Source organism: Cygnus olor, chromosome 20 (assembly GCF_009769625.2).
Source record: "Cygnus olor isolate bCygOlo1 chromosome 20, bCygOlo1.pri.v2, whole genome shotgun sequence".
Taxonomy (NCBI): domain Eukaryota; kingdom Metazoa; phylum Chordata; class Aves; order Anseriformes; family Anatidae; genus Cygnus; species Cygnus olor.
This window is the reverse complement of record NC_049188.1, coordinates 859,837-886,147: the sequence shown is the minus strand read 5'-3', so window position 1 is coordinate 886,147 and position 26,311 is coordinate 859,837. Positions and strand designations below refer to the sequence as shown.

Below are 26,311 nucleotides of genomic sequence, written 5' to 3'. Positions count from 1 at the left end.
TGGACCCGGCGCAGGCCAGCAGCGGGGGCACCGGGCGACACCGCGGGGGTGGGACGTGTCCTCCGCCTTGGCCACCAAAGGGGGAGGCACTGCCACGAGCACGCGGTCTGCGGTGGGCACGGCCGGTGGGACCGCTTCTAATGAGCTCCTCTCGTTAACCAGCGGGGCTTGCTATGCTGCCGACACCACCACCAAGGGGGAGGGTGTCCCAGCAGCCCCCATGCATCGTGTTGGCACCCCATGCACCATGTCGGTGCCCCACGCATCGTGTCGGTGCCCCGTGCACCATATCAGTGCCCCACGCATTGTGTCAGTGCCCCACATACCATTTTGGTGCCCCGTGCCAATCCTCGTCCTGCTCCCCGTGGGCCCCCACTGGAGCCAAGCAGCTCCTCGCCACTCACAGCCCCGAGCAGCCGCACTCCCGGTCTCCGCCCCCCTGGCCCCGGCTGTGCCCTCGGGACACGGACCCTGTGGCACGGCCACCCCGGGCAGCGGGTGGGCAGCTGGGGATCTGCGGTCAGGCCTGCACCAGTGGCTGCTGAGCACCAGGATGTCACCTGCGCCTGCGGTGGCTCAGGACGGGAGCAGGTGGTGGCAGCGGACGCGGCGCTGCAGGTGAGCCGAAGATGCAGATGCAGGCGCGGAGGTGACGGCGCAGCACTGGGACATGTGGGGAGGTGACGAGTGGCAGGGCGGGAGGTGACCTGTGCAGGGAGCGGCCATCATGCCCGGGACACAGCGAGGCACGGGGGCAGCAGGGCGCTGCCACGGCGGAGCGGCCGACCTGCAGCGGCGGCTGGGACAGGCCCGGTGGCACTGCGGTGACATCGGCACCTGGCGACCCTGGGGCGCTGGGTGTCGCCTCCACGGGGTGCTGGGTGTCACCCCCATGGGGCGCCGGGTGTCACCTCCACGGGACACGCGATGTCACCTCCCTGGGGCTCGGTGTCCCCCTGCCCGCTGCCCCCCCGGGTGCCGGCTGCCCCCCGCCGGGCGCGCTCCGCGTCCTCCCGTGCCGCTCGCTCCCACCCCGCGGCTCCCGCCCGAACACCGGCGCGGCGGCGGCAGCCAATGGAGCGCGGGGGGGCGTGTCCTCCGCCGCTCGCGGGACCAATAGGGGGATGGGGGCGTGCCCGGGGCGGGGCGCGGAGCCAATGGCGGCGCGGGGCGGGGCGGCGCGGCGCGGGGCGGGGCGATGCTGCCGCCGGCGGGGGTGCGGGAGCGCGTCCGGGCCGTGCACGGCGGCGCGGCGCTGCCCGAGCTGCTGCGGCGGTACGACGGCTGGGCCGGCCGCTACGAGCAGGTGCGGGGCGTCGGGACCCGCCGGGACCCCCCGGCACCGGGAACAGCCCGGCACCGGCACCGGCACCTCCTCGGCACCGGGACCGGTTCCCCCCGGCGCCCCGCCGGCCGCCCCGCTGACCGCCCCGTCCCGCAGGATGTGGCCGCGCTGGAGTACCGGGCGCCGCACCTGGCCGCCGCCTCGCTCGCCTTCGCCTTCCCCGCGCCGCCCGCCGGGGCGCGGGTGCTGGACGTGGGCTGCGGCACCGGGCTCGTAGCGCGGGAGGTACGGGACGGGACGGGACGGGACGGGAGGAGCGGGAGGCCCGGAGGCCGCGGGGTAACGGCGCCGCCCGTCCATCCCCGCAGCTGCAGCGCCGCGGGTTCGGCTGCCTGCACGGCGTGGACGGCAGCGCGGGGATGCTGGAGCGGGCGCGGGGCACGGGGCTGTACCGGCAGCTGCAGCGCTGCGTGCTGGGCCGGGAGCCGCTGCCCGGGCCCGCAGGTAACGGCCGGCACCGGGGGGGCGGCGGGGGCTGCCATGGGTCCCCGCGGGGCCGGTGACACGGGGCTCCCGCAGAGCACTACGACGCGGTGACAGTAGTGGGGGCCCTCGGCGAGGGGCAGGTGCCGTGCTCAGCGCTGCCGGAGCTGCTGCGTGTCACCAAGCCAGGTGAGGCGGCCCCATGGGATGTGGTCCCCATGGGACGGGTACCCCGCCCGGGTACGGGTACGGGCAGGCCGGGACGTGGCCTTGTCCCCACGGGCACGGGGTCACACGCTGGCGGCCCGGCCAGCTGGGTCCAAGCCAGGGGTCGGGGCAGTGGCACTTGTGGCCCGCTGCCACCCTCGGGTGACACGGCACAGCGGGGGCCCCGTCACCCCGTCCCCTGTCCGGGCAGGGGGCTTCCTGTGCCTGACCACCAGGAGCAACCCCTCGAACCTGCGCTACAAGGCGGAGCTGGAGGCAGCGCTGCAGCAGCTGGAGCAGCAGGGGGCCTGGCAGAAGGTCCTGGCCCAGGAGGTGGAGCGCTGGGAGAGGGCCACCGAGGAGGAGGAGAGCGTCCAGGGCACTGGCTACATCTCCGGCGTGGTCTACATCTATCGCAAGTGCCCCGTCCCACCTCTCGAGGAGGGCTGAGAGCTGAAACGGCGCCGGGGAAGGGGGCTGAGCCTGGTGCCCTGCACGATGTCACCCTGCATGTCCCCTGCCCCGTGCAGCCATGCCACCCCCTTCCCACACAGCAGCACTTTCAGAGCCTGAACTTCCCCATTCCCTTCCCCATCTCCTCCCCTCGGGTCTGAGCCCTGGGGACCTGCTCCTCAGCTCGGGGAGGGTCTCCAGGTTTCATCGGGGTCTTATGGGCACCCCCGTTAGCCCTGACATTCAGGTGCCTTGGTCCTTGTCCTTGCTGTCCCATCTCGCAGCTCTTTGGGACATCTTGCAGCTCCATCTGACTGGGCAGAGCCACCTCCTGTCTGGGCTGTCTCCTCCCCACCGTGCCCGCCTCCCACATGGCCATTGTCAAAATCTGGATCCTTCTTCATCTTCCCTGCTCCAGACCCCAGGCCTCTGCCTGGGGACTGTTGCTGATGGGTCCCCATCACCACATCCTGCTGTCCCCCTGTTTATCCCCCCCCCAGGAGCTAACCCAGTGTGCCCCAAGGTGCCGGAGCCCCGTCTGAACCCGGAGCAGCTGTGCCAGCACAACGCCCAGCTGGAGAAGCTTTCCGAGCACCACATCAGCCTTTCATCCCTGCTTAAGCTCTCATTTTCCTATGGCTTTGTAGTTAATGGTCTGGGTGGGAAATGAACCTGGAAGAGACCTCAGGAGTTGGTGGCTGCTCCCCACCCAGGAGCCGCCCTGGCATCTCCTGCCCGTCCTGTTCCCCAAGCCCCTTGTGATGGTGCCTCCACCCCTTCCTCCTCCAGTCCTTCCTTGGGAAGTTTTTTTACCCAAATCTCTTGCTGGGATCTTTCTTTCTTCCTTCCCCAGACCTGTTGCTGCTTGTCCCATTCCCATGGATGTGGGGATCGGGTGATCTCCTTCCTCCCTGGAGCTCAGCCCCCTTGGGAGGTGGCAGCCCTGCGGTCCGCGCTGGGCTCTGGTCGTATCCAGCGCTCAGTGCCCATCCCGGTGCAACCAAACTGGGGGCTAAGCCCTGTGAGCCCTCGCCCCTGTCCCAGGGCTTTGGGGACAGCCGAGCACCCCGGGCTGGGTGCGCTGAATGTGTTTTGAGGACCGCAATACCCGCTGTAAAAATGGGCACTTGTCACCCCTCCTGGCTGGTCTGCATTGTCCCCCCGTGTCCTGGTGTTGTGGTTCCCACCTCCCCTCTGTGTTACAGGCACTGTCCCTTTGTCCCCAGTGCTGCCCTGACGAAGGGGCCGTGGCTGCCCCCATCCGATGCTTGGCTGTCAAATAAACCCTGCCTGTGCTGCATATTTGGGGCGTGTTATTCCCTCGTGCAGGGCCACCGGCCGTCCTGTGGGGTGGGGAGGGTGGCCAGGAGCTGGGGGGGGGGGGGGATTTGGGCCCACCCCTCTTCCTGCCTCAGTTTCCCTGCTCCTGCATGGGGAGCACCCTGGCTGGCAACTGCTGCATCCTCACGGGGATGTGGGAGTGTGCCAGGACAGCCCCTCCCCGAGCTGGCTGCAGGGGTGCAAGAGCCATGGAAATTGTCACCGTCCCCCCACAACGCAGCTTCAAAATGAGCCCAGGCAGCTTCGGTGTCACCGAGACCTTTATGGGGGCTGGGAGCTGGCAGCAGCACCCAGCACGAACATAGCCCCTGCCTGCGTCCTGGGGGCAGTGGGCAGGATCCATACCCTCACCCGAGGGGAGCAGGGCTGGCAGCGGGATGGGGCCACACGTTGTCACAGCCTGCGGGCAGGGCAAAGCGCCAGGGGGGCCAGGATGGGGAGGCAGCCATTGTGGGAACAGGGCGCATGGGCTGGATGTGGGCAGGCTGGGGACGGCGGGCCTGTCCCCACGGGCTGGCGCCCAGGGCAGGCAGCTCACACATAGTCTTTCATGGGGTAGCCCATGGGGCTGCAGCTCTTCACCGCTCGGTACTTCTTGGGGTAGTGATCCCGCTGGGATGGGGGCCCTGAGCAGCACAGGATGCCCCCGCCAAAGAGCTGGAGGGCACTGGAGGCCCAGCCGATGTAGAGGGCAGCCCCCAGCTCTCTCTTCAGGGCCTCGGGCACCATGGGGTTGTAGAAGTTGGTGACGATGCTGTTGGCGGACCAGGACACGGGGATGAGCAGCACAATGCCAGCCAGGACGAAGATGGCACCTGCCACTATGGAGACGCGCGTCTTGGAGTTCTTGTCCTCCACACAGCGGGTGCAGTCGGCACCCGAAATGGCAGTGAGGAGGGCGAAGAAGGCCACGATGATGGAGGTGACCACCAGGGCGCGGGCGGCTTGCAGGTCGGAGGTGAGGTCCAGCAGGGAGTCGTAGACCTTGCACTGCATCTGCCCCGTGCTCTCATACACGCAGTTCATCCACAGCCCTTCCCAGAAGACCTGGGCCACCACGATGTTGTAGCCGATGAAGGCCGTCACCTTCCACATGGGCAGGGCACAGGTGAGAATGGAGCCCAGCCAGCCCAGCACGGCCAGCACCAGCCCGCCCAGCTGCATCGTCATCGTCGCCATCGCCAGCACCTGCGGGGACAGGGCAGAGCCATCACATGCGGGGTTCCAGAGCCGGGCTGGCGCTCGGAAGGGTGATGCCTTCGGGCTGGGTGCATCCTGCTCCCGTCCACATGGGGACGGCTGCAGGCCAGCACGGGGACACACGTGCTGCATGGAGCGTTGCTGCAGAGCAGCACAGGCGCACATACTGCCGTGAGGAGACTGAGCTGCAGGAGCCCAGACAAGTCATGTTTTCACCCAAAATGTCCCCACAGCACAAGGCAGTCGTGTGTGGTTGCCCCATCCCAGCTGAACCATGCCAGTGCAGGGCACGTTATGGGGAGGAAGGCTTTTGGAGAGCAGGACAGGGGCTCGCTGTGCCCATCAGGGCAGGGCTTCCACCCCACAGCTGCGCCGGGCTCTGCCCCATCGCCTCCCGGCCCTGCCAGCTCCTACAGGCTTCACTCTGCCCTCGGCACACTCTGCCCCTTTGGACCTGGGGCTTCCTGTCTGGGGCGCTGGGAATGGGCGCGAGCCCAGGTCTGCCTCTGATACCGACTGCAGGGCTCAGCACTTTCAGAGATACCGGCTCCTTTTCCTCCAGACAAGCAGCACAGGGAGCCCAGGGATGAACCGGGGCTGGTCAAACCCTCACAGCTGACTACAGAGTGGGGCACTGTGGACAGCTGGATACAGGGGCTGCTGCTCCCTGGATGGGGGGACAACAAGGGCACCGACCGCTGCACCATGCCATGGTCCCTGGGCTCATCCCAAATCTCTGCTTGGCCCCACGCGGAGCAGACCCCGGCTGCCTGCACCTCCCCGCCAGGGGCCGGGACCCGCGCTTGGCGGCCGGGAGCAGCCGAGTTTTTATGGTCCCGGCGTGGCAGCAGGTATCGGCTGTGCCTGGCACACCCTTAGGTTGTTGCAGGTTTCACCGCAGTTTCTCCAGTCCTGGTTTCGGTTTCTGCGGCCTCTCCTGCACAGCTGTGCTTCCGTCCTTCCCCGGCACCTCTCACCCATTGGCACCCCTGCTGTGGCAGGCGCCTGGCCGAGCTGGGGCTCTGCGTTAGGCCCTTTGGGCCGAAAATAAAGTCCCTTTCTCCCAGAAAATGGAAGAGGCCAGGGGTTGGGATGATGGGAAGCCATCCTAGGTGTCCTCTGCAGCCAGCGGGTCCCAGGCTGGTGGGGCTGCTCCAGCAAGTGTCACCATCACTGTGGATGTCTGCACCAGGGACTCACGGCAACCATCGCGCTCCCATTCCTGCCCATCCACCGCCTTTCCCAGCTCTGTGGGAGAGTTCAGCTCCCCACTTCCATCCCCCCTCCCAGCAAAGGATGGGCACGAACCAGGAGCTCTCAAAGCCTCCAAACCCAAGGAGCACCCAGAACCCCACAGCTCAGGAGTCCCCATGGTGGGCAGCACGTGTTGTCCCCATATACCCCGGGGTGCACACACAGGACATTCCCAGGGCTGGCCACAGGCCAGCCACGCACCGGCACGGTTTCAATGCTGGAAGACAAACAGGCAAAACACCCGGTGTCACCCACGCTGGCCCCAGGTGCTCTCGGGTGGCCCCAGGGCACGGGGCAGTGCCAGCGCACCCCTCCCGCCGTCCCACGTCCCAGCTGGCGCCTGCCACCTCTTTCCTGCTCGGCGCGGCCGGTCGGGCAGGAGCAGCGCCCGGTGCCGTTCCCGATGCCTGGGGCCCTGCGATAGCATGGGGCGGCCCCGCCACCACGCCTGGCGCCGTGAAGGCATCTCACCTTCGAGGCACCCGCTGTCACCTCCAGGGGTCCCCCGGTGGCCCAGGAGGGGAGCACGGCCGCGGCAGGGAGGCCAAGGCTGGACCAGGGGCGAAGAGAGAGGCTGGCCCCAGGCCCCAGCCTGCGGGAGGCTGGTGCTGGCCCTCCAGAGAGCAGCTTTTGGGGTGTTTGAGGCTAGTGTTCTCCAAATGTGGGGTCCGCAGCGGAGGCCCCGCAGGCTGCCCTGCCACTGAGGCCAGAGGATAAAGACAACGGAGCACAGCGGGGTCCGAGCAGCTGCCGTTTAATGTGGGATGGCTGCGACACAGGAACAGGCGCTGCCACAGCCGGGGGCACCGTGAGCCCCCCCGGGCCGCCCCGGCTCCTGCCCCGCGGCGGGGGTGAGAAGCCCGGTGCAGAGCCCCGCGCACCGCCTGCTCCCGTCCCGCCTCCCCGACCGGTTCTCCCAGCCCGGCCGCTGCCTTCCCACTCCCAGGATAATGATGCCCGCGCCCCGGGGAGCTGCCGAGAGAAATTCCACGCGCATAGAGCTACGCAAAAATGCCAAAAGTAGGTCAAAGTAAAACTACAAGGCACAGGGGGTAAGAGCACCCCAGCCACCCCTCAAGACTGTGCCGGGGTTTGCTGAACCACCACGTCCCCTGACCACGTGAGACAGGTTTGTTGTCCCCACTGCCCCGTGGTGACCTAAGGACACGTCCTGGGGTTTTCCCAGCCTCCGCAGCAGCGTTTGGGCGAGTCCCCCGGCCAGAGCCGCGCAGGGCGCGGAGCCATGTGTCACCTGCGGGACGGGCACCCCGCAGCGCTCAGGGCCGTGCCACGACGCGGCACACCCCAATACCGGCAGCCGGGGCTCCTTCACCAAGGAGATGCTGCGGGTGCCCCCGAGCCGCGGGGGGGAGCGGGGCAGGCAGCCAGGACAGCAGCGTTTTGTTCCCCGTCCGGGACGGGATTAAAGAACCAGCTTCAATCCACAGGCGAACAAAGGCGGTTCTGTCTGCCCTCCCTCACACCGGCCCCTCCGCACAGCCCCGGCACCCGGCCCCAACCCAGCCCCCCCGTGGGGCCGTGGGATGCCCTGGGGGCATCCCCCCCAAGGATTCACCCGTGGCGCCTGGGTGGGCGCAGCGGGGCAGCGGTGGGTCCGGGTGGGAGAGGCGCCAGGGCGCATGCGGGGCGCGGGGAGCGGCTCCTAGACGTAGTTGCTGGCCGGCAGCGAGCGGGACGCCGTGTACTTGGCAGAGTAGGGCTTCTCGCCCCGCGGCGGGCAGGTGCAGCACAGGATGCCCCCCCCCAGCAGCAGCAGCGCAGAGGCAGCCCAGCCCACATAGAGGGACGAGCCCAGGTCCCGCTTCTGGGACTCGGCGACAAGAGGGTTGTAGAAGTCTCGGATGATGGAGTTGGCCGACCAGGAGATGGGGATGAGGATCAGCACGCCGGCGATGATGAAGGTGACACCGGAGAGGATCATGACCTTGGCCTTGGCGGTCTCGTCCTCCACGCAGTTGGTGCACTTGCCGCCAGCGACGGCGAGCAGGGTGCCCAGCACGGCCAGCACGATGGCCACCACCACCAGCGCGCGGGCGGCCTGCAGGTCCTGCGGCAGCGCCAGTAGGGAGTCGTACACCCGGCACTGCATCTGGCCCGTGCTCTGCACCACGCAGTTCATCCACAGCCCTTCCCAGATGATCTGCGCCACCACGATGTTGTTGCCCACAAAGGCCGTCTCCCGCCACATGGGCAGCGCGCAGCAGAGGATGGAGGCCAGCCAGCCGATGACGGAGAGGGCGATGCCCAGCACCTGCAGCCCCATGGAGGCCATCGCTCGCCGGCGTGTGCCTGCAGCCGCCGCGCAGTGCCGCCCGCCGGGACCATGGCGGGCGTTATATGCCCTCGCCGAGGGAGGAGCCATCCCGCCAGCACCGGACGAAGGGGTAAAACCAGTTTCCCGGGATTCCTCTGCTTGCATTTCTCCCACAGCCATGACACCTAATATCCCTGCTGCTCCCACGGTGGCCAGGATGAGGCCACCCAGGTGCAGGATTGCGGCCACATGTTGCCCGTGGGCAGACAGGGAGATGCCCAGGTAGGGCCAGGGCAGGCCCTGCAGCTCAGCCTGGGGTGCTGTAGGGGAATAGGCAGCATCCGGGATGGGGATTTCTCTGCCGTCACTCCCAGACCCTTCTTCTCCATGACCTGGATGGATGCCTCCACGCTTCTGTGCCCCAGTTTCCCCCCAGTGGCTGCTCCTGCCCCGTCTGCCATAGGCCCCATGCCAGGGAGCAGCAGCTGTGCCAGCCCTGCTGCTGGGCTCCGCGCCGGGCAGGGCACAAGCGGCTCTTGTTTGTTCCTTGGCGTCTGACGAGCGCTTCCCATCCCTCCATTTGGCCTCAGGCAGGAGGTGCCGCCGCCCGCCGCCAAGACCCACAAACCGGTCGGAGCTGCTGCCGGCTTGCCACGGAGCAGAGATGGCGCTGCCTGGGGCGAGGCAAGGGACAGACCCCAAAGCCCTGATCACCGTCCCCGCAGCCAGCATTCACATGGCAGCCCCCAGCCCCAGCCTGGGCTTAGCTGGACCAGGCACACGGTACCAAGATGCCAGCATCATTCTGCAACCACCTCAAAGTGCCCCGGTGCCACGGTGGCACCGAGTGGGGACCGGGGTGCTGAGCACAGCAGGCCACATGGTGCTGGGGGCATTTCCACCGGCGGACACCAATACTTTGGGCTCTGCCCGACCTCTCCCCTTTTAATCCCCCAGCCCCTGTGCACGTCTCCTGCCTGCCCCCTCCAAAGCCCCCCCATCTTGTGCAGAGGCACAGCCTGAAGCCAGACAGCCCGCAAGGACAGACAGACAGGCAGTGCACTGTTCCCTCTCCAGCTTAATCTCTGGGAGAGATAACAGGGCCTGAGACTATCTTTGTTTTTCCAAGCACGCAGGCACCGCGTGGATAAGGTATCAGGAAAGCCCCGTGGGGCTGCGGGGGGGGGGGGGGGAAGAGCCAGCCCCCACCAGGTGCTGCATCCTCCAACCTGCCAAGAAGTGGGATGGTGGCTTGCTGATATGATATAATTGCTTGTGCTAATTGTTCGGCATGACGGGTTCTTGAGCCACTTCTGACCATGCTGGGGCATCTCCGGGCATTTGTACAGAGAAGGCTCCTGCTCTAACGCACAGCCCAACTCACGATGGGACGAGCCGTGGCTGTGGCAGGGAGGTGACAGCAGCCTGGTGGTCCATGCAGGCTGGTGCCACGAGGATGCCACCAGCACTGTGGCTGGGGACACAGGTGTCCATGCAGGCAGGGCAGAGCTCAGGCACTCAGGGACACTTGGGTCTTGCTGCAGAGCCCCCTGTCCGATCCGTGTGCTGTTTCAGGGGAGCCACCCGGATGCCGGGGTGCTCCCGTGTCCGTCTGTCCATCTGGAGCACCCACATTGCTGGCATACCAGCGTGCCCACCCTCGAGCCAAAGGGCCGAGCGCTGTGGTCAGGGCTCCCTTTAATCAGCGGGGGCGGCGGCAGGGACCAGAGCATCCCCCGGCCGGGGCACCCTTCCAGGGATGCAGCACCAGGGCCAAATCCTGCCCCAGGCTGGATGTGGCTTTGCTGCCCAGCCGGCTGCTCTAACCACACCATCATTTGGGGTTGGAGGCAAGCGCGCACACATGCGTGTACACACTTCCATAGCACAACCTCGGCCCGTGTGGGCTGTGTCCCACAGGTGCCTCCGGGCTGGGGACAAATGGCAAGGTGGGGAGCGGGACATTGCCACGCGCAGCGCATCCAGCGCCTGCGCTGAGACAGGCACAGGGCAGCTCGCCCTCACCCTCGGAGCCAAAGCAGGCGCCAGCGTGCCCATTTGACAGCTGATTACTGTAATTAAAGCCAGAATGCGACATGTCCTCAAAATGGTGTCTGTCACCAAGAAACAGCCCTCGTGCCCTCCCCCATGTCCCCCAGCCAACACAGCTGGCGCCGTGTCCCCAGCACTGCCGCGGAGGCCAGCAGGACACACGGACACAGGGCTCAGCGGGGAGCAGCGGAGCGGACCCCTGCAGCAGCGTCCCACCTCACACTGCGCCAGAGGATGCCACCCCACTGGGGACACAGCCTAGCTGGACTTCAGGGAACTCCTCCACACCAAAATGGGGTGCTCAGTCCGTCCTGGGGTTTCGCCTGACACCAGCTGAGTGTGGTTGCCTTGCCCCGAATCCCATGGGATTCGCTGGTCAGGGGGGACTGAGCTGCTGTCCTCACTCCAGTGCACCCCAAAAGGCTTGGAGAGGGCAGAGCTCACCTCCCATTGTGGCTCATAAAACGCTCCCCGTGGATCCCCCTTGCTGCGGCAGGACAGAGACGTGCTACATCCCCGTGAGGCCACCCTGGGGCAGGGACAGGGGACCAGGCATTAAACCTGCAGTCGCCGCAATGCTCAGCGCTGGTGGCACGGAGGGACTGGCACAGTCCCTGACCTTGTGCCGGGCAGAGGACACCCTGCAGGGACAGAGCTGGCAGATGTCCCTGTGTGGGTCACGGTGGCAATTCCCCCTCTCCCTTGCCCCTGCATTTGCTCCCAGTGCAAGACCTCACCGCGCCAGCGCCACAAATACCTTGAGGTCCCAAAAAGACGGGCAGAGGGGAGCCGGGCAGGGCCGGGAGCTGCAGCGGAGCTGGCGCAGAGCTGAGCAGCCTCTCCCCAGGGCGCACACGGGGCGGCGAAGGATTAGTTACCCACACGCCGCCTCGCTCATTGGAGACTCAATGTTCCCAAAAAGTTCTTGCCTGACATAAACCCCCTGACCAACTGAAATGTGCACACTAAGGTTGTTTTGCCCTACCTGAAAGCAAAGGTTTATTAACTCAGCACAGCCCAGACACTCATGGAAAGCACCGTGCAAGGGAGCTGCTGCCAGAAACAGGACCTTCAGTCCCTAGTCGCCAAGAAAATAAAATCCCTATCCGTTCACTGAGCAAAAAAAGCAGCCAAAAATGGGCAAAAGCACTGGCGAGTCGAAGGGACATGTGAGCTGACGGCCACATCCTGGGAAGGGCACACCTCTGATGCAGCACGGCAGGTGTAAGGGGGGGGGTCCGCACACGGGTGATGCTCGGGGGGGGTTGTGCCCTCAGCAAAGCCTGGGCAAGACAAAGAACCGCTCAGAGCCCATAGGGCTGGGGGTGTCCCAGGTGTGCTGAGATTTAGGGTGGCTGGGGCGCGCTGCCAGCCCCCTGCCAGGCCCCGCCGGCCAGTGCCCCGCAGCCCCGGCACCCTGTGTGCCGCGCTGCCGGCAGCCCCGTCCCCGCCCCGCCGCCAGACAGAGCTGCCATTGATGCTGGAGCCGCCTTACCTGCTCCCCGCCGCCGCCGAAGGGGCTTCAACAATGGGACGCCTGTGTGCCCTGGCCGGGGCAGATCCTGCAGCCCCGCGCCTGAAATATAAGCGGGCGAGGCAGCGCTCACCGCCCCGTCCCCGCTGCCCCGGGGGGGAAGGCGCCGGCCCCGCCGCGACCACAACCAGGGGGAACACCCCAAGCCCCGCGCTGGCCGCACCGCACACGTGAGCGGGATGCAGCCCCGCAGTGCCCGGGGCAGTTTCTGCTGTCACCTCCTGCTGTCACCTCCTGCTGTCACCCGCCCTGGGGCAGCCGGAGCTCCTGCCCAGTGCGAGATACACATGGGGACAGGAATGGGGACAGGTCCCCTGGGCTACCTGTGGTGGCTGTCTCCCTGCCACCGTAGGTGCTCGTGGAGAAGGGCCACCACCACGGCGATGCTCACACACCCCTCAGTCTGGCCTTCATTCGGGATCACCTCTGTCCCCATGTCACCATGTGTTCCCCCCCCCCCTTGTTCCCACCACAGGGACCTGCTGCGGGTGATGCGCCCCCTCACTTCCCAGCAGCAAGGGGAGAGAAGAGGGGCTTCAGGCACATCTGGGACCCCGCAGGGATGCCAGCCCCCTCGGCTGTTTTGGTTAAACACCAGCAAGCCAAATTCCTCGCCACAGGAATGCACCCCAAAGCGTGTGGCTGGCCGGCACCCCGAAACCCCGGTGATTTGCCCCTTCCTCCGCCGTGAGTCAGGCAGCCGCCGCTGCCCCAGGCCGGCAGCGCAGCACGAGCGCAGCCTGTACTTTGGGCAATTTGGGATGATGAGGTGGGGAGGCAGCGCGGCGCGTGGGGGCTGATTGCAGGGCCGGGGGACCTGTCACCCCGGTCCTGACCCGGTGGCCCCTGCCCCACAGCTCTGCATGGGGTATTCCCCTGCCCCACGGCCCTGACCTAGGTGTTTCCCCTGCACCTGCGCAGCCTTGCGTGCACCGCTGGGTGCTTGTTTGCGCACGCACACCGCCGGCATGCGCATGTGTGTGTGTGTGTGCGTGCACCTGTCTGTGGGTACTTTTGCTCCCCGTTGTGCCTGCGCAGCCTGGCGCATGCACCCAGGGCTGCGGCCGGGGCACGTTCCCCTGTGGGTGTGCGCACTTGTGAGGGTAGCTGTGCATGTGCACAGGTGTGCAAGCACCCATGTGAGCACATCTGAGTGTTGGTGTGTTTGTGATTCTGTCCCTGTATGTGTCTGTGTGTGTGCACCTGTGCGTCTGTCTGTCTGCACCTCTCTGTGTGTGTGTACCTGTGCGTGTCTGTCTGCGCGTGTGCTTGTGTACCTCTGAGTCCGTCCGTCTGTCCGTGTGGCCCTCTGTGTGTGTGTGCGCGCCTTTGTCTGTCTGTGTCTGTCCGTCTGCCTCTGTGTGTCCGTCTGTCTGTGCAGCCGTGTGTCTGTGCATCCCAGCCAGCAGGGGGTGCGTGTGTTTGGGTGTGTGTGCATTGTCCCCCGTGCAGCCTGCACCTGTGCGCCCCTGCACGCCGGGGCCGCGGCCAGCAGAGGTTTGCACTGCCAGCACCCGGCTGTGTGTCCCCGGGGTGCCCCAGCCCTGTCACCACTGCCACCTGCCCTGGGACATGCCCGTCTGTGCCGTGCTTTGTCACCACGAGGGCCGGGCCCCCCCAGCCCAGCAGCACCTCACCAGGTGCAAGCCCCCTTGCGTGCTGCTTGCACAGAACCCCCCCAGTGCCCCGGGTACCCGGCCCGGCCACCAACCCCAGCCCGCCGTGGGGTGCCGTGGGGCGGCAGGCTGACCCTGGTGCATAAGGGGTGTCAGGGTGCCACGGGGTGGTGGAGGCCAGGCACAGGGTGCCACGGCAACAGCACGGTGACAGAGGCACACAGGCACGGGGCACTGGGGTGCCGTGGGGTGGCAGGAGCTGACCCAGCCAGACTGGGGGTGTCGGGGTGCTGCGGGAAACAGCTGGGTCAGGGCCCCTTGCCTTTGGGGTCCTGGGTACTGGAGTAGGGGGGGCTCTGATGCGGCAAAGGCTGCCAGCACCCGCTGCGCGCCGCGCTCTTGAGTAGTTAATGAGTTGTAGGGGAGCCCTCGGCAGCAGCCAGGAACAGGCTGGAGCAAGCCCGCGGGCACTCGCTCGGCGCGTCCGGCTGCAGAGGGGGGGGCGAGCGCATTCCTGGGGTGGGGGGGCTGGAAATACCTGTAGCACTCTGGTCAAACAGCCATGCAAGGGCTGGGGGAGCCGCATGCACAGCAGCACCCCACCGCCTTGGGGTGGTTCTTTTGGGGGACAGTGGCCCCCGGGATGTGACTGCTCATGGGGCGACCACGCCTGGGCAGCCGGCCCGTGCCTGCCTTGTTTTTCTGTTGCCGGCTGCCACTCAGCCAGGCCTGCCAGGTGGATGGGGTGACGCTGCCAGAGTGTTACGTGCTCTGTCTGCTTCCTTCAAGGACAAAACATTTGAGCAGGATGAGTAAAGAGGTTTATCACCTGGCCAGGGATCCCCATGGGCACACCCAGCCCGGCACGTCCCACGTTGCACAAGGGGGATCGGGGGCTCAGGACGGGGGGACGGGTGGAGATGGGGGCTGTGTGGGGTCGGGGCTGCATGGGGACTGCCAACATGGGGCGCATTGTGGCAAGACAAAGGGGCTGCACTTTGCACGGTTATGCAAAGGTGCCTGAGTGCACCCTGCTCTTGCTGAGCCACAGTGAGATAAGGGGCAATCTGCGAGCGGATAAAAAGCCCAACAAGGCTGTAATCTTAAATAAACTCCCTTCCTTTTGGACACTATGTTAAACGTGAGATCTGATAAGGTGCTCCAGAAATACAACAGACTGTGACCTACAGCATCCCTGCTGAAGAGGCTGGGCTGCGGGAGTGACGGCTCCCACCCATGCCGTGCCGTGCCGTATCATGTCATGCTGCCTGGTGCAGGGGCCAGGGCCGGGATCTGGCCATGGCCACCTGCAGTGTGTAAGCACAAAGCCGAGGGATTTCCAGGGACTTCCAGGCCCTGCTGCCTTTAGGAAGGGTTGTGATGGAGCAGTGGTGGACGTGGGCTCCCCAAACGGCACCGTGGTGCAGGGTGGGCACCAGGGCTGGCACACAGAGCCCGTGGACGTGCACCGCAGCCCATCCAGCTCCTTGTCCGGGCTTCCTGGTGCCACGCCGGGGTCTGCAGATTGCACCCATCCAGCCCCACGCCCCGAAACTAGGCCTCCGCTGGCAGTGGCCATCTCAGGTGGCTTCTCCCCCTCCCTCCCCTGCGCCAGCGCCATCTCTGCAAACAAAGGGGAGGGTGTGGGACGCTGCGACCGAGCCAGTGGCGAGGAGCGTCCGGCGGTTGAAACCCCACCCGGGCGGGGCGCTGAGCGAGCGCAGCCCGGCCCCGGCCCCGCCAGCCCTTATAAGCGCAGGTGCACCCAGGTGTAAGCTGATCCCCAAGGCTGCAGCGGTGAGCGGAGCCCGGGGTGGTTTCGGTCAGTGGGTTCCTTTCTGCCATTGCCTGGGGCGCGCTGAGCCGGACACCATGTCTATGGGGCTGGAGATCGGTGGGGTGGCCCTGTCGGTGCTGGGCTGGCTGTGCAGCATCATCTGCTGCGCGCTGCCCATGTGGCGGGTGTCGGCCTTCATCGGCAACAACATCGTGACGGCGCAGATCATCTGGGAAGGGCTGTGGATGAACTGCGTGGTGCAGAGCACGGGCCAGATGCAGTGCAAGGTGTACGACTCCATGCTGGCGCTGCCGCAGGACCTGCAGGCCGCCCGCGCCCTCCTGGTGGTGGCCATCGTGCTGGCCGTGCTGGGCCTGATGGTGGCCATCGTGGGCGCCCAGTGCACCCGCTGCGTGGAGGACGAGACCACCAAGGCCAAGATCACCATCGTCTCCGGCGTCATCTTCCTGCTCTCCGGCATCATGACCCTCATCCCCGTCTCCTGGTCGGCCAACACCATCATCCGGGATTTCTACAACCCGCTGGTGCTCGAAGCGCAGAAGAGGGAGCTGGGCACGTCCCTCTACGTGGGCTGGGCGGCCGCCGCGCTGCTGCTCTTCGGGGGATCCCTGCTCTGCTGCTCCTGCCCCCCCAAAGATGAGAGGTACGCGCCCAGCAAGGTGGCCTACTCCGCCCCACGCTCCGCCGTCACCAGCTACGACAAGAGGAACTATGTGTGAGCCCCTGCGCCCCCACCCCGGCCCCCCAAGGGGCTCGGCCACCCGCACCCCCACCTCCAGCCCCATCCGGCGGGACCGGCGCCGCCGGGGACCCTCCGCCCCGCGGGCCGGGGAGAGACCTTGTCCCCGACGGCGCCCCGACCCCAGCGGGAGCGGGCAGAGGCGGGGGGCGATCGGGGGGGCGACGGGAGAGGTCCTGGGGTCAGGGCTGGGCCGCGGGAGCGGGAGCCGGGCGGGCGGCTGTGTAAATACAGACGGTTTCGTGTAAACAGAGCCAGTTTCGGGTTGCCAGGAGAGCTCTTCGCATGAGCGCCAGGCGGAAGCGGCGGTGCCCCCGTGCCCTGCCCCGCCAGCCCCCGGCCCCCTGGCCCCCCCGCCGGCCAGGCGCCTTCTCTCCCTGTTACGCGTGGTCTGTACGAGTTACATTTGTCAATAAACGTGTCCTGTTTTGGTAGCCGCGTGTCCTTGGGGCGGCAGCGCCTGCTCTCCTCGGTGGGATGTGGGGGGGGACGTGTGGGGTGGGAGCCACCCGCGGGACAACAGCTTCAGCCCCGCAGCCTGAAAGCGTGGAGCTAATTAGCACAATTAGCGAAGAAAATGCCAGCCCCGGAGCCTGGATGGATAGGAACCCACCGCAGCCAGGACCATCTCTTTGTCCCCTCGAACAGGGGCATGAGCACAGAGCTGCCCCCACGCCAGGAGCCACCCCACCAGGAATGGAGCCCACCAGGGGCACTGGGGACACCCCCCCACCCCCGCAGGAGCAGCAGTGTCCCCACGGCGCCAGATTTGGGGACGTGCATCTCCCAACTCCCATCCTGTGCCCAAGCCCCTCTTTGCTTTCTCTCCCCCTCCGGCTCCCTCCCAACCCATGGGTCTGCCCTTGTGGGGTCTGGTGGTCCCAGGGAGGGCTGCTCTGCCCCCCACACACTGTTGGGGGTACTGCTGGCAGCGGGTGGGTCCGCAGACACCCAAGCAGCCATTCACATCCTGCTGCTGACACTCCCTGCCCGCTCAGTACAAAGTCTGGCTCTCCGGAGGGGAAGACGGGCTCTTTCCCCCAGCAAAGGCTGGGGCGAGGCCGCATTGCACAACCGCCCGTACCGCCTGTTCCCAGCCGGCGGCACGGCTCGGCTCGGCTCGGCTCGGCACTGCAGAGCCCCCGCCTTCCCGCCACGCTCCGGCGAGCAGGGACAAAGCCGCAGGTGCATCGCCCCGTCCCGCGTGGGGCCTCCGGCTGGCGGCTCCTCTCGCCCCTCCCCCCGGCCCACCGGGGACGTCCCGCCGCCGCCGCTTGGAAAAGCGCTGCCCAGAGGCAGGGCAGAGCAGGCGGTTTCGCCGCTCCCGGTTCGACGCCCCCGCGGGCAGGCCGAGCCCCGGCGGGGCGTGGGGCGGTCGGTGCGGCCGAGCCTGCGGCGATCTGCTCCGCTCCGGTTCCCCGGCCCCACCTGGGCCCTGATAAGGATCGGCCGCGCCGCGGAGCGGAGCAGCCCGGCTGGGGCCGGCCTGGGGCTCCCGGGGACAGCGGAGCGCTGGCACGCGGGGCCTGCGGGCGGGCGGTGACCTTGCTGCCTGCAGCGAGCACAAGGAGGCCTTTGAGGGACGCGGCCTCCCCCCCCCAGTTCCACCCCCGGTGTCAGCTCTCCCCTTGCTGGCTCCGCGACAAAGGCAGCGCCGCGGGGCCGGGATGGCTGGCGTCGCCGGTGCGGCGAGGCGCTGCCTGCCGTTCATCCGAGCGTGGCTGCGGAGCACCGACACGCACCCGTGTGCCACCCGCAGCTGGCGGCTCCGTCCCGCCGCGGCACGCGTCCCCTCGGGGCGTGACGGGGAGCAAAGCGCGGGCAGCACCTGGCAGGCCCGGGGGGAGTTCCCAGGACGGCGGAGGTCCGGGGGCAGCACGGCACAACCACGGTCCCCCTCGGTGCCCGGTCCCCCTCTGGCAGCGCTGGCCTGAGCCGGCCCCGGGGCGGTGGGGGCTGTCCCGGGGCACTGCACGGCGTGCGGGGTGAGGGTGCCCCTGCGGTCGCCGTGCCCCCGAGCCGGGCGGTGTCACCGCCATGGGGCCGCAGCTCCCGGACAGGGTCGGAGCCCCACGGGGACGGGGACAGGGACGGGGACGGGGACGGGGACGGCTGCCTGCATGGGGCCGGGCGTCGGACGGGCAGTGTACGGTGACATACGGTGTGACGTGGTGACACGGGGGGACACAGTGGCACACCATGGTGCACGGTGACACACGGGGCGCGGCGAGGCCCCGTTCCCCGAGGCCCGCTCCCGGCGCTGAGTCACGGCGCCGCCGCCCCCTCCGGCCGCCAGGGGGTGCCCGCGGACAGCGGCGGGGGCGGGGCCGCCGCGTCACGTCCCGCGCGCCGCCCGCCGCGCGCCGCCCGCCGCCCGCCGCCGCCGCCATGCTCCGCCGCCTGCCCCGCCGCCCCCGCCCGCCGCCGCCCGCCGCCCGCTCCGCCGTGACGTAAGGGCCCGCTCGCGCGCGGGGCGAGGGAGGGAGGGAGGGAGGGCGGGGCCCCGCGAGGAGGGGCGGGGCTTCGCGCGTCGCTTGGCCCCGCCCCCTCGCCTTATAACCCCGCCCCCTGGGCCACAGCTCTCCCCTCGCGGGCAGGGCACCCCCGGGCCCCGCCCCCCTTTCCCGGGCCCCGCCCCCCCGTCCCGGGCCCCGCCCCCCCGTCCCGGGCCCCCCCCCCCCGTCCCGGGCCCCCGCCCTCTCCATGCCCCGCCCCCGTCGGGCCCCACCCCCCGAGGCCCCGCCCCCAGGCCCCGCCCCGCCTGCCGCCCCGCAGGGCCGTGCCCCTGTCCCACGCGTTGCTGGGTCCCGCCGGGGCGCGGCCGCCCCTGGTGCTGCTCCACGGGCTGTTCGGCAGCCGCGGCAACCTCCAGACGGCGGCCAACGTGCTGGCGCGACGCAGCGGCGGCCAGGTGAGGCCGGGACAGCGCCGGTCCCGCCCGGGCCACGCCCCGGGGCGCGGGGGCCGCGGGCCGCCCGCCGTGACGGGGGGTGCTCCCCCCGGCAGGTGCTGATGCTGGACGCCCGCAACCACGGCGGCAGCCCCCACAGCCCGGTGATGACCTACGAGGCGATGAGCCTGGACGTGCAGCAGCTCCTGGCCCGCCTGGGCATCCCCAAGTGCATCGTGCTGGGACACAGCATGGGCGGCAAGACGGCCATGGCGCTGGCCTTGCGGCGGGTCGGCGGGCGCCCGGGGCCGGTGGCGGGAGGGGGACGGGTGGGGGGACGCTGCGGGAAGGGGGTGGCACCCGCGAGGTGGGGGGTGGCACCCGAGGGAGCTCGGAGGTCTGGGGCGCGGGGAAGGAGGAACTCGGGGACGGGCACGCGGAGACCTGCGCTGGGGCAGGAGGAGGCTGAAAGCCTTTGGGGAGCCTTGCCGGGAGCCCTGCGCCTGGCCCCGCTGCGCAGGGCGGGGCTGGGAGGTCTCGGCTCGCGTCCCATGTGCCCCGCTTGTGTCCCCAGCCAGACCTGGTGGAGCGCCTTATCTCCGTAGACATCAGCCCTGTCTCAACCACGCTCGTCTCCGAGTTCTCCGCCTACATCTCCGCCATGAAGTCAGTGAACATCCCGGCTGGCCTGTCCCGCTCTGCAGCCCGCCAGCTGGCTGACAGCCAGCTGAGTCCAGTGGTCCAGGTGGGAAATCCTTCTCCTGCAACGGGGCTTCTGCTCCCGGCCTGTCCCCGGGACACAGGGCTTTAGGACCGCAGGCCCTGCCGGGCTCTTCCCGCTCCCGCTAGCTTGGTGCTGGCCTGGGCAGCTGGGTCGCCGGGGCACTGGGGGACGTGCCTGTGAGGCAGGCGGGGTGGGCTGGAGGGGACAACAAAGGGCGCCAGCACATCCTGAGGGCGCGGTGCTCTCACTGATGAGCGTGTTATCCACCTGCACGTTCCCCTTTTGTGGCAGCACCCTCAGCTGAGGCAGTTCCTTCTCACCAACCTGGTGGAGGTGGAGGGCCGCTACGTCTGGCGTGTGAACCTGGAGGCTATCTCCCACCACTTGGAAGATATCATGAGCTTTCCTGTCTTCCACAAGCCGTACCCTGGCCCCACACTCTTTTTGGGAGGATCCAACTCACCCTATATCAGGTGGGACCGGAAAGAAGTCCGTGGTTTGACCCCTTGTGATCCTCTGCAGCTGCTGAGAGTGCGAGGAGGTCCCAGGAGGGGGGAGGTCCTGGAGGGAGCCCGGTGCCTCCAGCAGCCGGTGACACCAACATGCTGGAGAGCGAGGAGGAACCTGGGGGCAGCCCCAGGCCTTCCCAGCAGCGAAGGGAGATGTGGTCAGACCTGGCATAGCCCTCGGCTTGGGGAGTGTGAGGGCAGGCATTTGGACAGACCTCTGACCACACCTCCCATCTTGTGTTCACTCGTCTTGCAGTTCCAAAGACTATCCAGAGATCCAGCGCCTCTTTCCCAAGGCAGATATCCAGTTCATTGAAGGTGCAGGTCACATAGTCCATCAAGATAAATTTGAAGAATTCATCACCGCTGTCCTCAATTTCCTGCCAGCACCATAGCCCTGGGGACCAGGGTTTCTGCAAGCGTTGTGTGAGACCCGAGGAGCCCTGGGTAGTGGCGCAGGGCTCCTGGGCTCTGGGAAGAGAGGCTCAGCCCGGACCAGCTGCCCCCTTTGCAGTTCTAGGACTTCTCCCATTCCCGCACACATGGAGCCGGAGCTGAGACACGCTTCCACGCCCATCCCTCTGAGCTGTCCTGCACGCTCACTGGGACACCCGCGGCGCTGGCCCAGGCCGCAGCCTGCCTGCGCTGCAGTGTTTCAGACACTAGGAGGGGGCAGGAGAGTCCTCTCCTTCCCTACCGCCAGACCACCTGGTAGTGGAGCCGCAGAACTTGCAATAAACCTGACTCCATGCCAAGGCAGAGAATGGTTTGGATGTGGCTGTGGAGGAGAAGGGGAGCAGTGGTGGGCACAGGAATGGGCTCGGGCTTACCTGAGGGGATGCTGGTGGGACTGGGGTGTTAGACATGGGTTTAAGGAACCCTCATGGCTCCCAGAGGGAATCACATCCTTCCTCCGCCTCCAGGCGGCGTGAGGACATGGAGGGAGCTGCCTCCTGAGCAAGGCAACGCTGTGGGCCTGCGAGGGGGAGCTGCAAGGAAGGAGCAGTGGGAGCATGGACACCCGCCCTGCTTTGGGCTTGGTGGCCTGGGTAAGCAAAGGCTTTGCGTTCGCTTTCTTTCCCGAGGGACTCAGCCTAAGGAGACGGAAACCTGGGGAGCACGCAGACTTGGGGCAGAAACTCGAGATGCCGAGGGACAGCAGGGCAGGAGGCAGCTCTGCTGTTGCATCCCCCTCGTGCCAGAAAGGACAAATCCCAGCTCTCGCACAACTCTGGTAAGGGCTAGAGGAGACACTGTCACAGAATATCCGCATTGGAAGGGACCCGCAAGGATCATCAAGTCCATCTCCTGGGTCCTGGTGTCCCAGCGGTGCAGCGAGCAGATACACTGAGCAGTCACAGGCCTCCAGGAGCGCAGCCCCAGGCAGCGCGTGCCCAGCCACCCCCAGGATGGGCACCCCCTCTGAGTTCTGCCCTCCCACCTTGCTCCCAGTGGCCCCAGTAGCTGCTGTTGTGTTGCGTTCCTGCTGGCCGTAGTGACTATCCACCCACCATGGGCTAGAGGCAAAGAAGAGGTGCTGTCTGATGTTAAAAACCCTTTATTAGATGACAGGGGAGTCAGAGACGGGGTGGAAGTGGCTCTCAGGGATCTGTCATGGCTGGGGAGACGCTTGCTTCACAGGCTCTGTTTGGCAACAGTAAAGAGATGTTAAGCAGGTTTGCATTTAGTGCTCTACTGCCAGGTATCTGCTGCTCCCTGGCAAGAATTTGCTCAGGGAGAGGTTGCAAGCCATAAAAGGAAAGGAGGAGAGGAGACCATGGACTATTTTATTCCAGGGCTGAGGTTGCCTAGCAGAGGGGGCAAAAGGAACTGGTTCAGAGATTGTTTTTCTACAGAGAACACAGTTTTTGGCCTTTACTCCAAGGACAGAAAAGGAAATTTTCCTTAAGTGCACCTCTCTGAAGCAGAGCTGAATTCCCCTTGAGTTTGAGCCTTCTGCTGTGTCACTCCCAAAGTCAAACACTTTCTCTGTCCATGCCTTTTTTTTTTTTTTTAAGCCCATTGGAGAACATTAGACCAAGAAGCCCCTGAAACATGGGCTACCAAAACAACTTCCTTGAGCACCTATCTCCTGTAGCCAGCTGGGAGATGGGGAGCAAGTCAGGCCAGTGCCTGGCACCTACTACCAGCACCCGTGTCCTTTGGGCATACAGCCTAAGCCGTGTGGTCTGGAGCCAGGAGAGATGGGGAATTTCTCCCCGCTCCTGCCCTCTGACAAGATCACCAGGTTTGGGGCACAGAGAAAAGGCTGCTGTAGAGGTGTGAGGTGACGATACTCACGGCAGGCAGGCAGATCAGTGGCCTGGGAAGAGGTAGAACTTTCTGAGCATCGTAGTCCTTTCTTGTGTTGGCAACTGCTGAGGGAAGTTTTCAAAGGAACATTGGACCTGGGGTGAGAGAGTGGGGAGAAATGAGGACACTCCCTTCCCAGCATGGGAACAGTGCAGACAATCAGGAGGCATTCCCAGGAAGGTGTCCGGTGCCGTGGGCTGCGCCACCACTCCGGGCTCCCACACATCCACCACGCAGCATGATGCTGACACCCCTGGAGATCCAGCTGATTTTCCAGGCCAAACCAGAGCGCCTGGACGCCCTTTCCTCAGGAGCTTGCTCCTGAGGCCTGCAGAGGAACGGCCTGCCCTGGCCAGAGCTCTGCTTTGAGCTGGGCCCTGCTCCCAGAGCAGTATCTCTAACCACTGCACAGCTGCATCTGCATTTGACTGCAGAGCCTCACCTTTCGGAACAACTCCTGCAAGTCACTGTTAAAGGCATGGTTTCGAAACTGCTCTACCAGTTTCTGGATAAAAAGGGAGCCTGTTACTGGGCTTCTCCAGGAGACAGTATCTGGGGAGACAAAAGATGCCAAGTGTCATTTCTCTGGTGTTCTCCACTGCCACAGTGATTAACACCAGGTGCTACAGCAGGAAACAGGGTCACCTTCTCTGGGATATTTGTATTTGGCCTATCTGACCTGCACGATAGAGAGTGGGAAAAGGACAGAGCATCCCAGGGAGGCTGGCTGTGATATATCTTCTTCAAGCCTCTCTGCCCTTCCTGCTGCCAGCCACACTCCTGATGTGTGCCGACTGGCATGGTATGGAGCCATCTGACCGAGCCAGACTCCATGCAGGAGAAGACAGTTGTCCCCAGCCAGTCGCTCCCTGGGACCCATGGCATAGGAAATGGCAACCCTGTTCCCCTCGCCTCCCCTCAGACAGGAGAGCTATCTCCCAGGAATTGCTTACCAGGTGTGGAGGAATATAAAGTGGCAAAATCACTCTCCAGGTGAATTATTCTGACTTTTCTGCCTTGCAGCATTGCAGTGTTCATGCTGTCTGAGCTGAGAGCAGGCACCTCAGGGATGGTTGAGTCGGACACCAGCACCAACCCTACGTTGTCTAGGAAGGCAGGGCCAGCCATCAGTAGTGGGGTGCCCCAACCTCACCCCATGCTTGGGGCAGACTTGCCCTGGGAGAGCCTGTCTGGCTTGCTCACCTGACAGGCACCCCATAGTGGGAACTCACCTCCGCGGCAGGACTGGATAACCACCACCTTGGGTTTGCCAATCAGCGCCTCGCAGTGCTTGTTGTTGAAGTTCTCATAGATGGTGTCGAGGGAAAGGATGTCTGTGGTCTCATCTGTGCTCTTGGTCCCGCAGAGCCCAGTCCTACGTCCGTGGGACATGAACACCAGGAAGGTGCTGTCGGAGGTCAAATGATCTTTGTGACCTGCAAAATCCTTCATGACCACGGCCATCTCCTGAAAGCCACAAGGAAGGAGCATCAGCCACCTGTGATCAGCTGCGTGGAGATCCAGCCACCAGCTGTGAGCAGGAGCCGCTGCCACTGGGGACAGAATTGTCCCCACGGTGCCTGACCCCCTCCGTGACCGTTGCACACAAGGGTCTCTGCGCTGTTTGTGGGGCCGGTGCCAGCTGCTTTGTACAGTCCCTTACCTGGGAAGTTAAGTTTTCATGGAAGTCCACCCTGTAGCCCAGCCCCTCCAGCAGCTTCGTCATCTCCTTCACATCCACTTCAGCCCCCTTCCGCTGGCTGAGGTGCTCAAACTCTGTGTTGCAGATGAGCAGGGCCCTACGGGTTCGTGTCTCCCGTGGCAAGTGGATGGGATAGATCTGTGAGGAGGGACAGAGGTGGTGCTCAGCTTTGGGTGGTTGCAGCAGAATTTTCTTGGGAAAAGAGCAGAGAAGGCCCACAGACACAGCACCCACACCTCCCTTTCCTTGGGGCATCTCCCCAGAGCTCCTGCTCCTGGGCCAGGGAGGACCCTTGGTAGCCCTCGCCCACTGTAGTGGAACGGCTGGTCCGTGCTCCAGCCCTCCTCTCATCTCCTCCACCCACAGCACCTGATTTCCCTCCGCCTCCTGGATGCGCTGGTACTCGCTTAAGGAGCACTGCCGGATCCACTGCTGGCCCTGGATGCTAACGGGGGGCTGCACACCAGGGGACCCTGTAAACATAAACTCCTGCGGTTACACGGGGAAGGACGAGCAGGGACTGTCACAGGGCGTGGGTGGGCAAGCAGAGCCAGACTCTGCTACACGGTTGTCCCTGTTCAGTCCCACGGGGGACAGCCACCCAAGAGCCTTGTCATCGCTGCGTGGCAACAGGGACCCGCTGCCACAGTGCAGTGACGCTGTGAACTCCCAGCTGCTCCCACGTCTCCCTCCAGCACCCTGCAGGAGGCGCCCAGCACCTCAGCATGGCTGGGGCAGGCCGCAGCCCCGCATCTCTCACCTGAGCCAGTGGCTAGGCCCAGCTGCTCCACCAAGGTGTGATCATGCTTCCTGAGGCTGTCGATGAAGATCTTGCTGGCCTTCGAGCCCTTCAGGCGCACAGTGTCTACGAGGCAACGGGCCTTGTCGCTTGTCACTGCGTTGCCTTCCTGTACCTCATCCACTTCCGCCTGGCTCAGCACCTTGTGGGCCAGGAGGTCATCCAGAAGCTTGGAGATCACCGGCTTCCTCACACGATCCACGAAGTCCGCCCGCACCTTCAGCAGCTCCTGGTCTGCAGGGTGGCCCTGTCAGCACCCAGAGCCCGCGGGCCACAGCTCTGCCGCCCCACCGCCCGCCCCAGGCATCCCCTCGTCCCCCTCACTTCCCTCAGCGCTCACCCCTCACCCACCCCAGGGTGTCCCTACCACTCCCCCAGCTGCTTCCCCTACCCCGGGCGCTTCCCGTACCGCCACCCACCTCTCCCCGTTACCGCACGGCCACGGAAAGCACCCCAGGGGACACATCCCTGACGCGGGGCTGTGCCCTGGTCCCCAGCCCGCACACCAGGGGCTCAGCAGGGCGGGCAGGACCCCGGCAGGGCCCCGTCCCCCCGAGCCCCAGCCCCGCAGGCTGTACTCACCCGCCATCACCCTCCAGCCTGCTGACGGGGCGCCAGCAGCCGTTTAGGCTGAAATAACCGAAAGCAAACACAAACCGCCGGACTTCCTGCTTGGACCGCTGCCACGGCCCGCCCGAGCCCTGCTGGTCCCCGCTGCCCGGCACCAGCACACCTGCGGGCCCGCTGAGCACGGCACCGGGGCCCCCCCGCCCCATGGGGACGGGACGGGACGGGACGGGACGGGACGGGACGGGACGGGACGGGACGGGACGGGACGGGACGGGACGGGACGGGACGGGACGGGACGGGACGGGACGGGACGGGACGGGACGGGACGGGACGGGACGGGACGGGACGGGACGGGACGGGACGGGACGGGACGGGACGGGACGGGACGGGACGGGACGGGACGGGACGGGACGGGACGGGACGGGACGGGACGGGACGGGACGGGACGGGACGGGACGGGACGGGACGGGACGGACGGGACGGGACGGGACGGGACGGGACGGGACGGGACGGGACGGGACGGGACGGGACGGGACGGGACGGGACGGGACGGGACGGGACGGGACG

General features: G+C 66.3%; 6 protein-coding genes across 7 annotated transcripts; 3 read left to right on the top strand and 3 right to left on the bottom strand.

Moving 5' to 3' along the window:
• Nucleotides 1-1,175: 1,175 nt before the first annotated feature.
• Nucleotides 1,176-3,730, top strand: METTL27 (methyltransferase like 27). Its single transcript, XM_040532655.1, has 5 exons — nt 1,176-1,306; nt 1,442-1,570; nt 1,654-1,789; nt 1,865-1,957; nt 2,187-3,730. The coding sequence occupies exons 1-5, from the start codon at nt 1,199-1,201 to the stop codon at nt 2,423-2,425; spliced, it is 705 nt and encodes a 234-aa protein (XP_040388589.1). The 5' UTR covers nt 1,176-1,198; the 3' UTR covers nt 2,426-3,730.
• Nucleotides 3,731-4,015: 285 nt separating this feature from the next.
• Nucleotides 4,016-12,182, bottom strand: LOC121057906 (claudin-3-like). Its single transcript, XM_040532658.1, has 2 exons — nt 12,046-12,182; nt 4,016-4,957 (listed from the first exon to the last, which is right to left on the bottom strand). Exon 2 carries the CDS (start codon nt 4,946-4,948, stop codon nt 4,304-4,306), a length of 645 nt encoding a protein of 214 aa, XP_040388592.1. The 5' UTR covers nt 4,949-4,957; nt 12,046-12,182; the 3' UTR covers nt 4,016-4,303.
• Nucleotides 6,962-8,576, bottom strand: LOC121057905 (claudin-4-like). The gene has a single exon (XM_040532657.1). It carries the CDS (start codon nt 8,514-8,516, stop codon nt 7,887-7,889), a length of 630 nt encoding a protein of 209 aa, XP_040388591.1. The 5' UTR covers nt 8,517-8,576; the 3' UTR covers nt 6,962-7,886.
• A 3,265-nt stretch (nt 12,183-15,447) lies between the features above and the next one.
• On the top strand, nt 15,448-16,671 carry CLDN3 (claudin 3). The gene has a single exon (XM_040532527.1). It carries the CDS (start codon nt 15,573-15,575, stop codon nt 16,215-16,217), a length of 645 nt encoding a protein of 214 aa, XP_040388461.1. The 5' UTR covers nt 15,448-15,572; the 3' UTR covers nt 16,218-16,671.
• A 1,882-nt stretch (nt 16,672-18,553) lies between these two features.
• On the top strand, nt 18,554-21,117 carry ABHD11 (abhydrolase domain containing 11). The gene is made up of 6 exons (XM_040532099.1): nt 18,554-18,687; nt 19,013-19,148; nt 19,244-19,417; nt 19,702-19,872; nt 20,143-20,324; nt 20,617-21,117. Exons 1-6 carry the CDS (start codon nt 18,626-18,628, stop codon nt 20,753-20,755), a joined length of 864 nt encoding a protein of 287 aa, XP_040388033.1. The 5' UTR covers nt 18,554-18,625; the 3' UTR covers nt 20,756-21,117.
• Nucleotides 21,118-21,902: 785 nt separating this feature from the next.
• Nucleotides 21,903-26,091, bottom strand: LOC121057643 (caspase-1-like). 2 transcript variants are annotated; one of them, XM_040532097.1, is made up of 9 exons: nt 25,757-26,091; nt 25,136-25,408; nt 24,745-24,848; nt 24,337-24,513; nt 23,906-24,140; nt 23,627-23,779; nt 23,116-23,225; nt 22,662-22,768; nt 21,903-22,004 (listed from the first exon to the last, which is right to left on the bottom strand). In XM_040532097.1, exons 1-8 carry the CDS (start codon nt 25,761-25,763, stop codon nt 22,676-22,678), a joined length of 1,152 nt encoding a protein of 383 aa, XP_040388031.1. In that variant the 5' UTR covers nt 25,764-26,091; the 3' UTR covers nt 21,903-22,004; nt 22,662-22,675. The 2 variants fall into 2 exon arrangements, with proteins under 2 accessions (XP_040388031.1, XP_040388032.1); XM_040532098.1 differs by lacking the exon at nt 23,627-23,779 and having other exon boundaries at nt 25,757-26,038.
• Between the last annotated feature and the right edge of the window lie 220 nt (nt 26,092-26,311).

Excerpts from the sequence above, each read along its gene's own strand:
- LOC121057905 (XM_040532657.1), bottom strand. The coding sequence starts at position 8,516 with ATGGCCTCCATGGGGCTGCAGGTGCTGGGCATCGCCCTCTCCGTCATC.
- CLDN3 (XM_040532527.1), top strand. The coding sequence starts at position 15,573 with ATGTCTATGGGGCTGGAGATCGGTGGGGTGGCCCTGTCGGTGCTGGGC.
- METTL27 (XM_040532655.1), top strand. The coding sequence starts at position 1,199 with ATGCTGCCGCCGGCGGGGGTGCGGGAGCGCGTCCGGGCCGTGCACGGC. Across the intron at positions 1,571-1,653 it reads CCGGGCTCGTAGCGCGGGAG|CTGCAGCGCCGCGGGTTCGG; the intron begins GTACGGGACGGG and ends CCATCCCCGCAG. Across the intron at positions 1,958-2,186 it reads GCTGCGTGTCACCAAGCCAG|GGGGCTTCCTGTGCCTGACC; the intron begins GTGAGGCGGCCC and ends CTGTCCGGGCAG.
- LOC121057643 (XM_040532097.1), bottom strand. Across the intron at positions 24,849-25,135 it reads GGGCCTAGCCACTGGCTCAG|GGTCCCCTGGTGTGCAGCCC; the intron begins GTGAGAGATGCG and ends TTATGTTTACAG. Across the intron at positions 23,226-23,626 it reads TTTATATTCCTCCACACCTG|ATACTGTCTCCTGGAGAAGC; the intron begins GTAAGCAATTCC and ends TTGTCTCCCCAG.
- ABHD11 (XM_040532099.1), top strand. The coding sequence starts at position 18,626 with ATGCTCCGCCGCCTGCCCCGCCGCCCCCGCCCGCCGCCGCCCGCCGCC. Across the intron at positions 18,688-19,012 it reads GCCGCCCGCTCCGCCGTGAC|GGCCGTGCCCCTGTCCCACG; the intron begins GTAAGGGCCCGC and ends GCCGCCCCGCAG. Across the intron at positions 20,325-20,616 it reads TCCAACTCACCCTATATCAG|TTCCAAAGACTATCCAGAGA; the intron begins GTGGGACCGGAA and ends CTCGTCTTGCAG.
- LOC121057906 (XM_040532658.1), bottom strand. The coding sequence starts at position 4,948 with ATGGCGACGATGACGATGCAGCTGGGCGGGCTGGTGCTGGCCGTGCTG.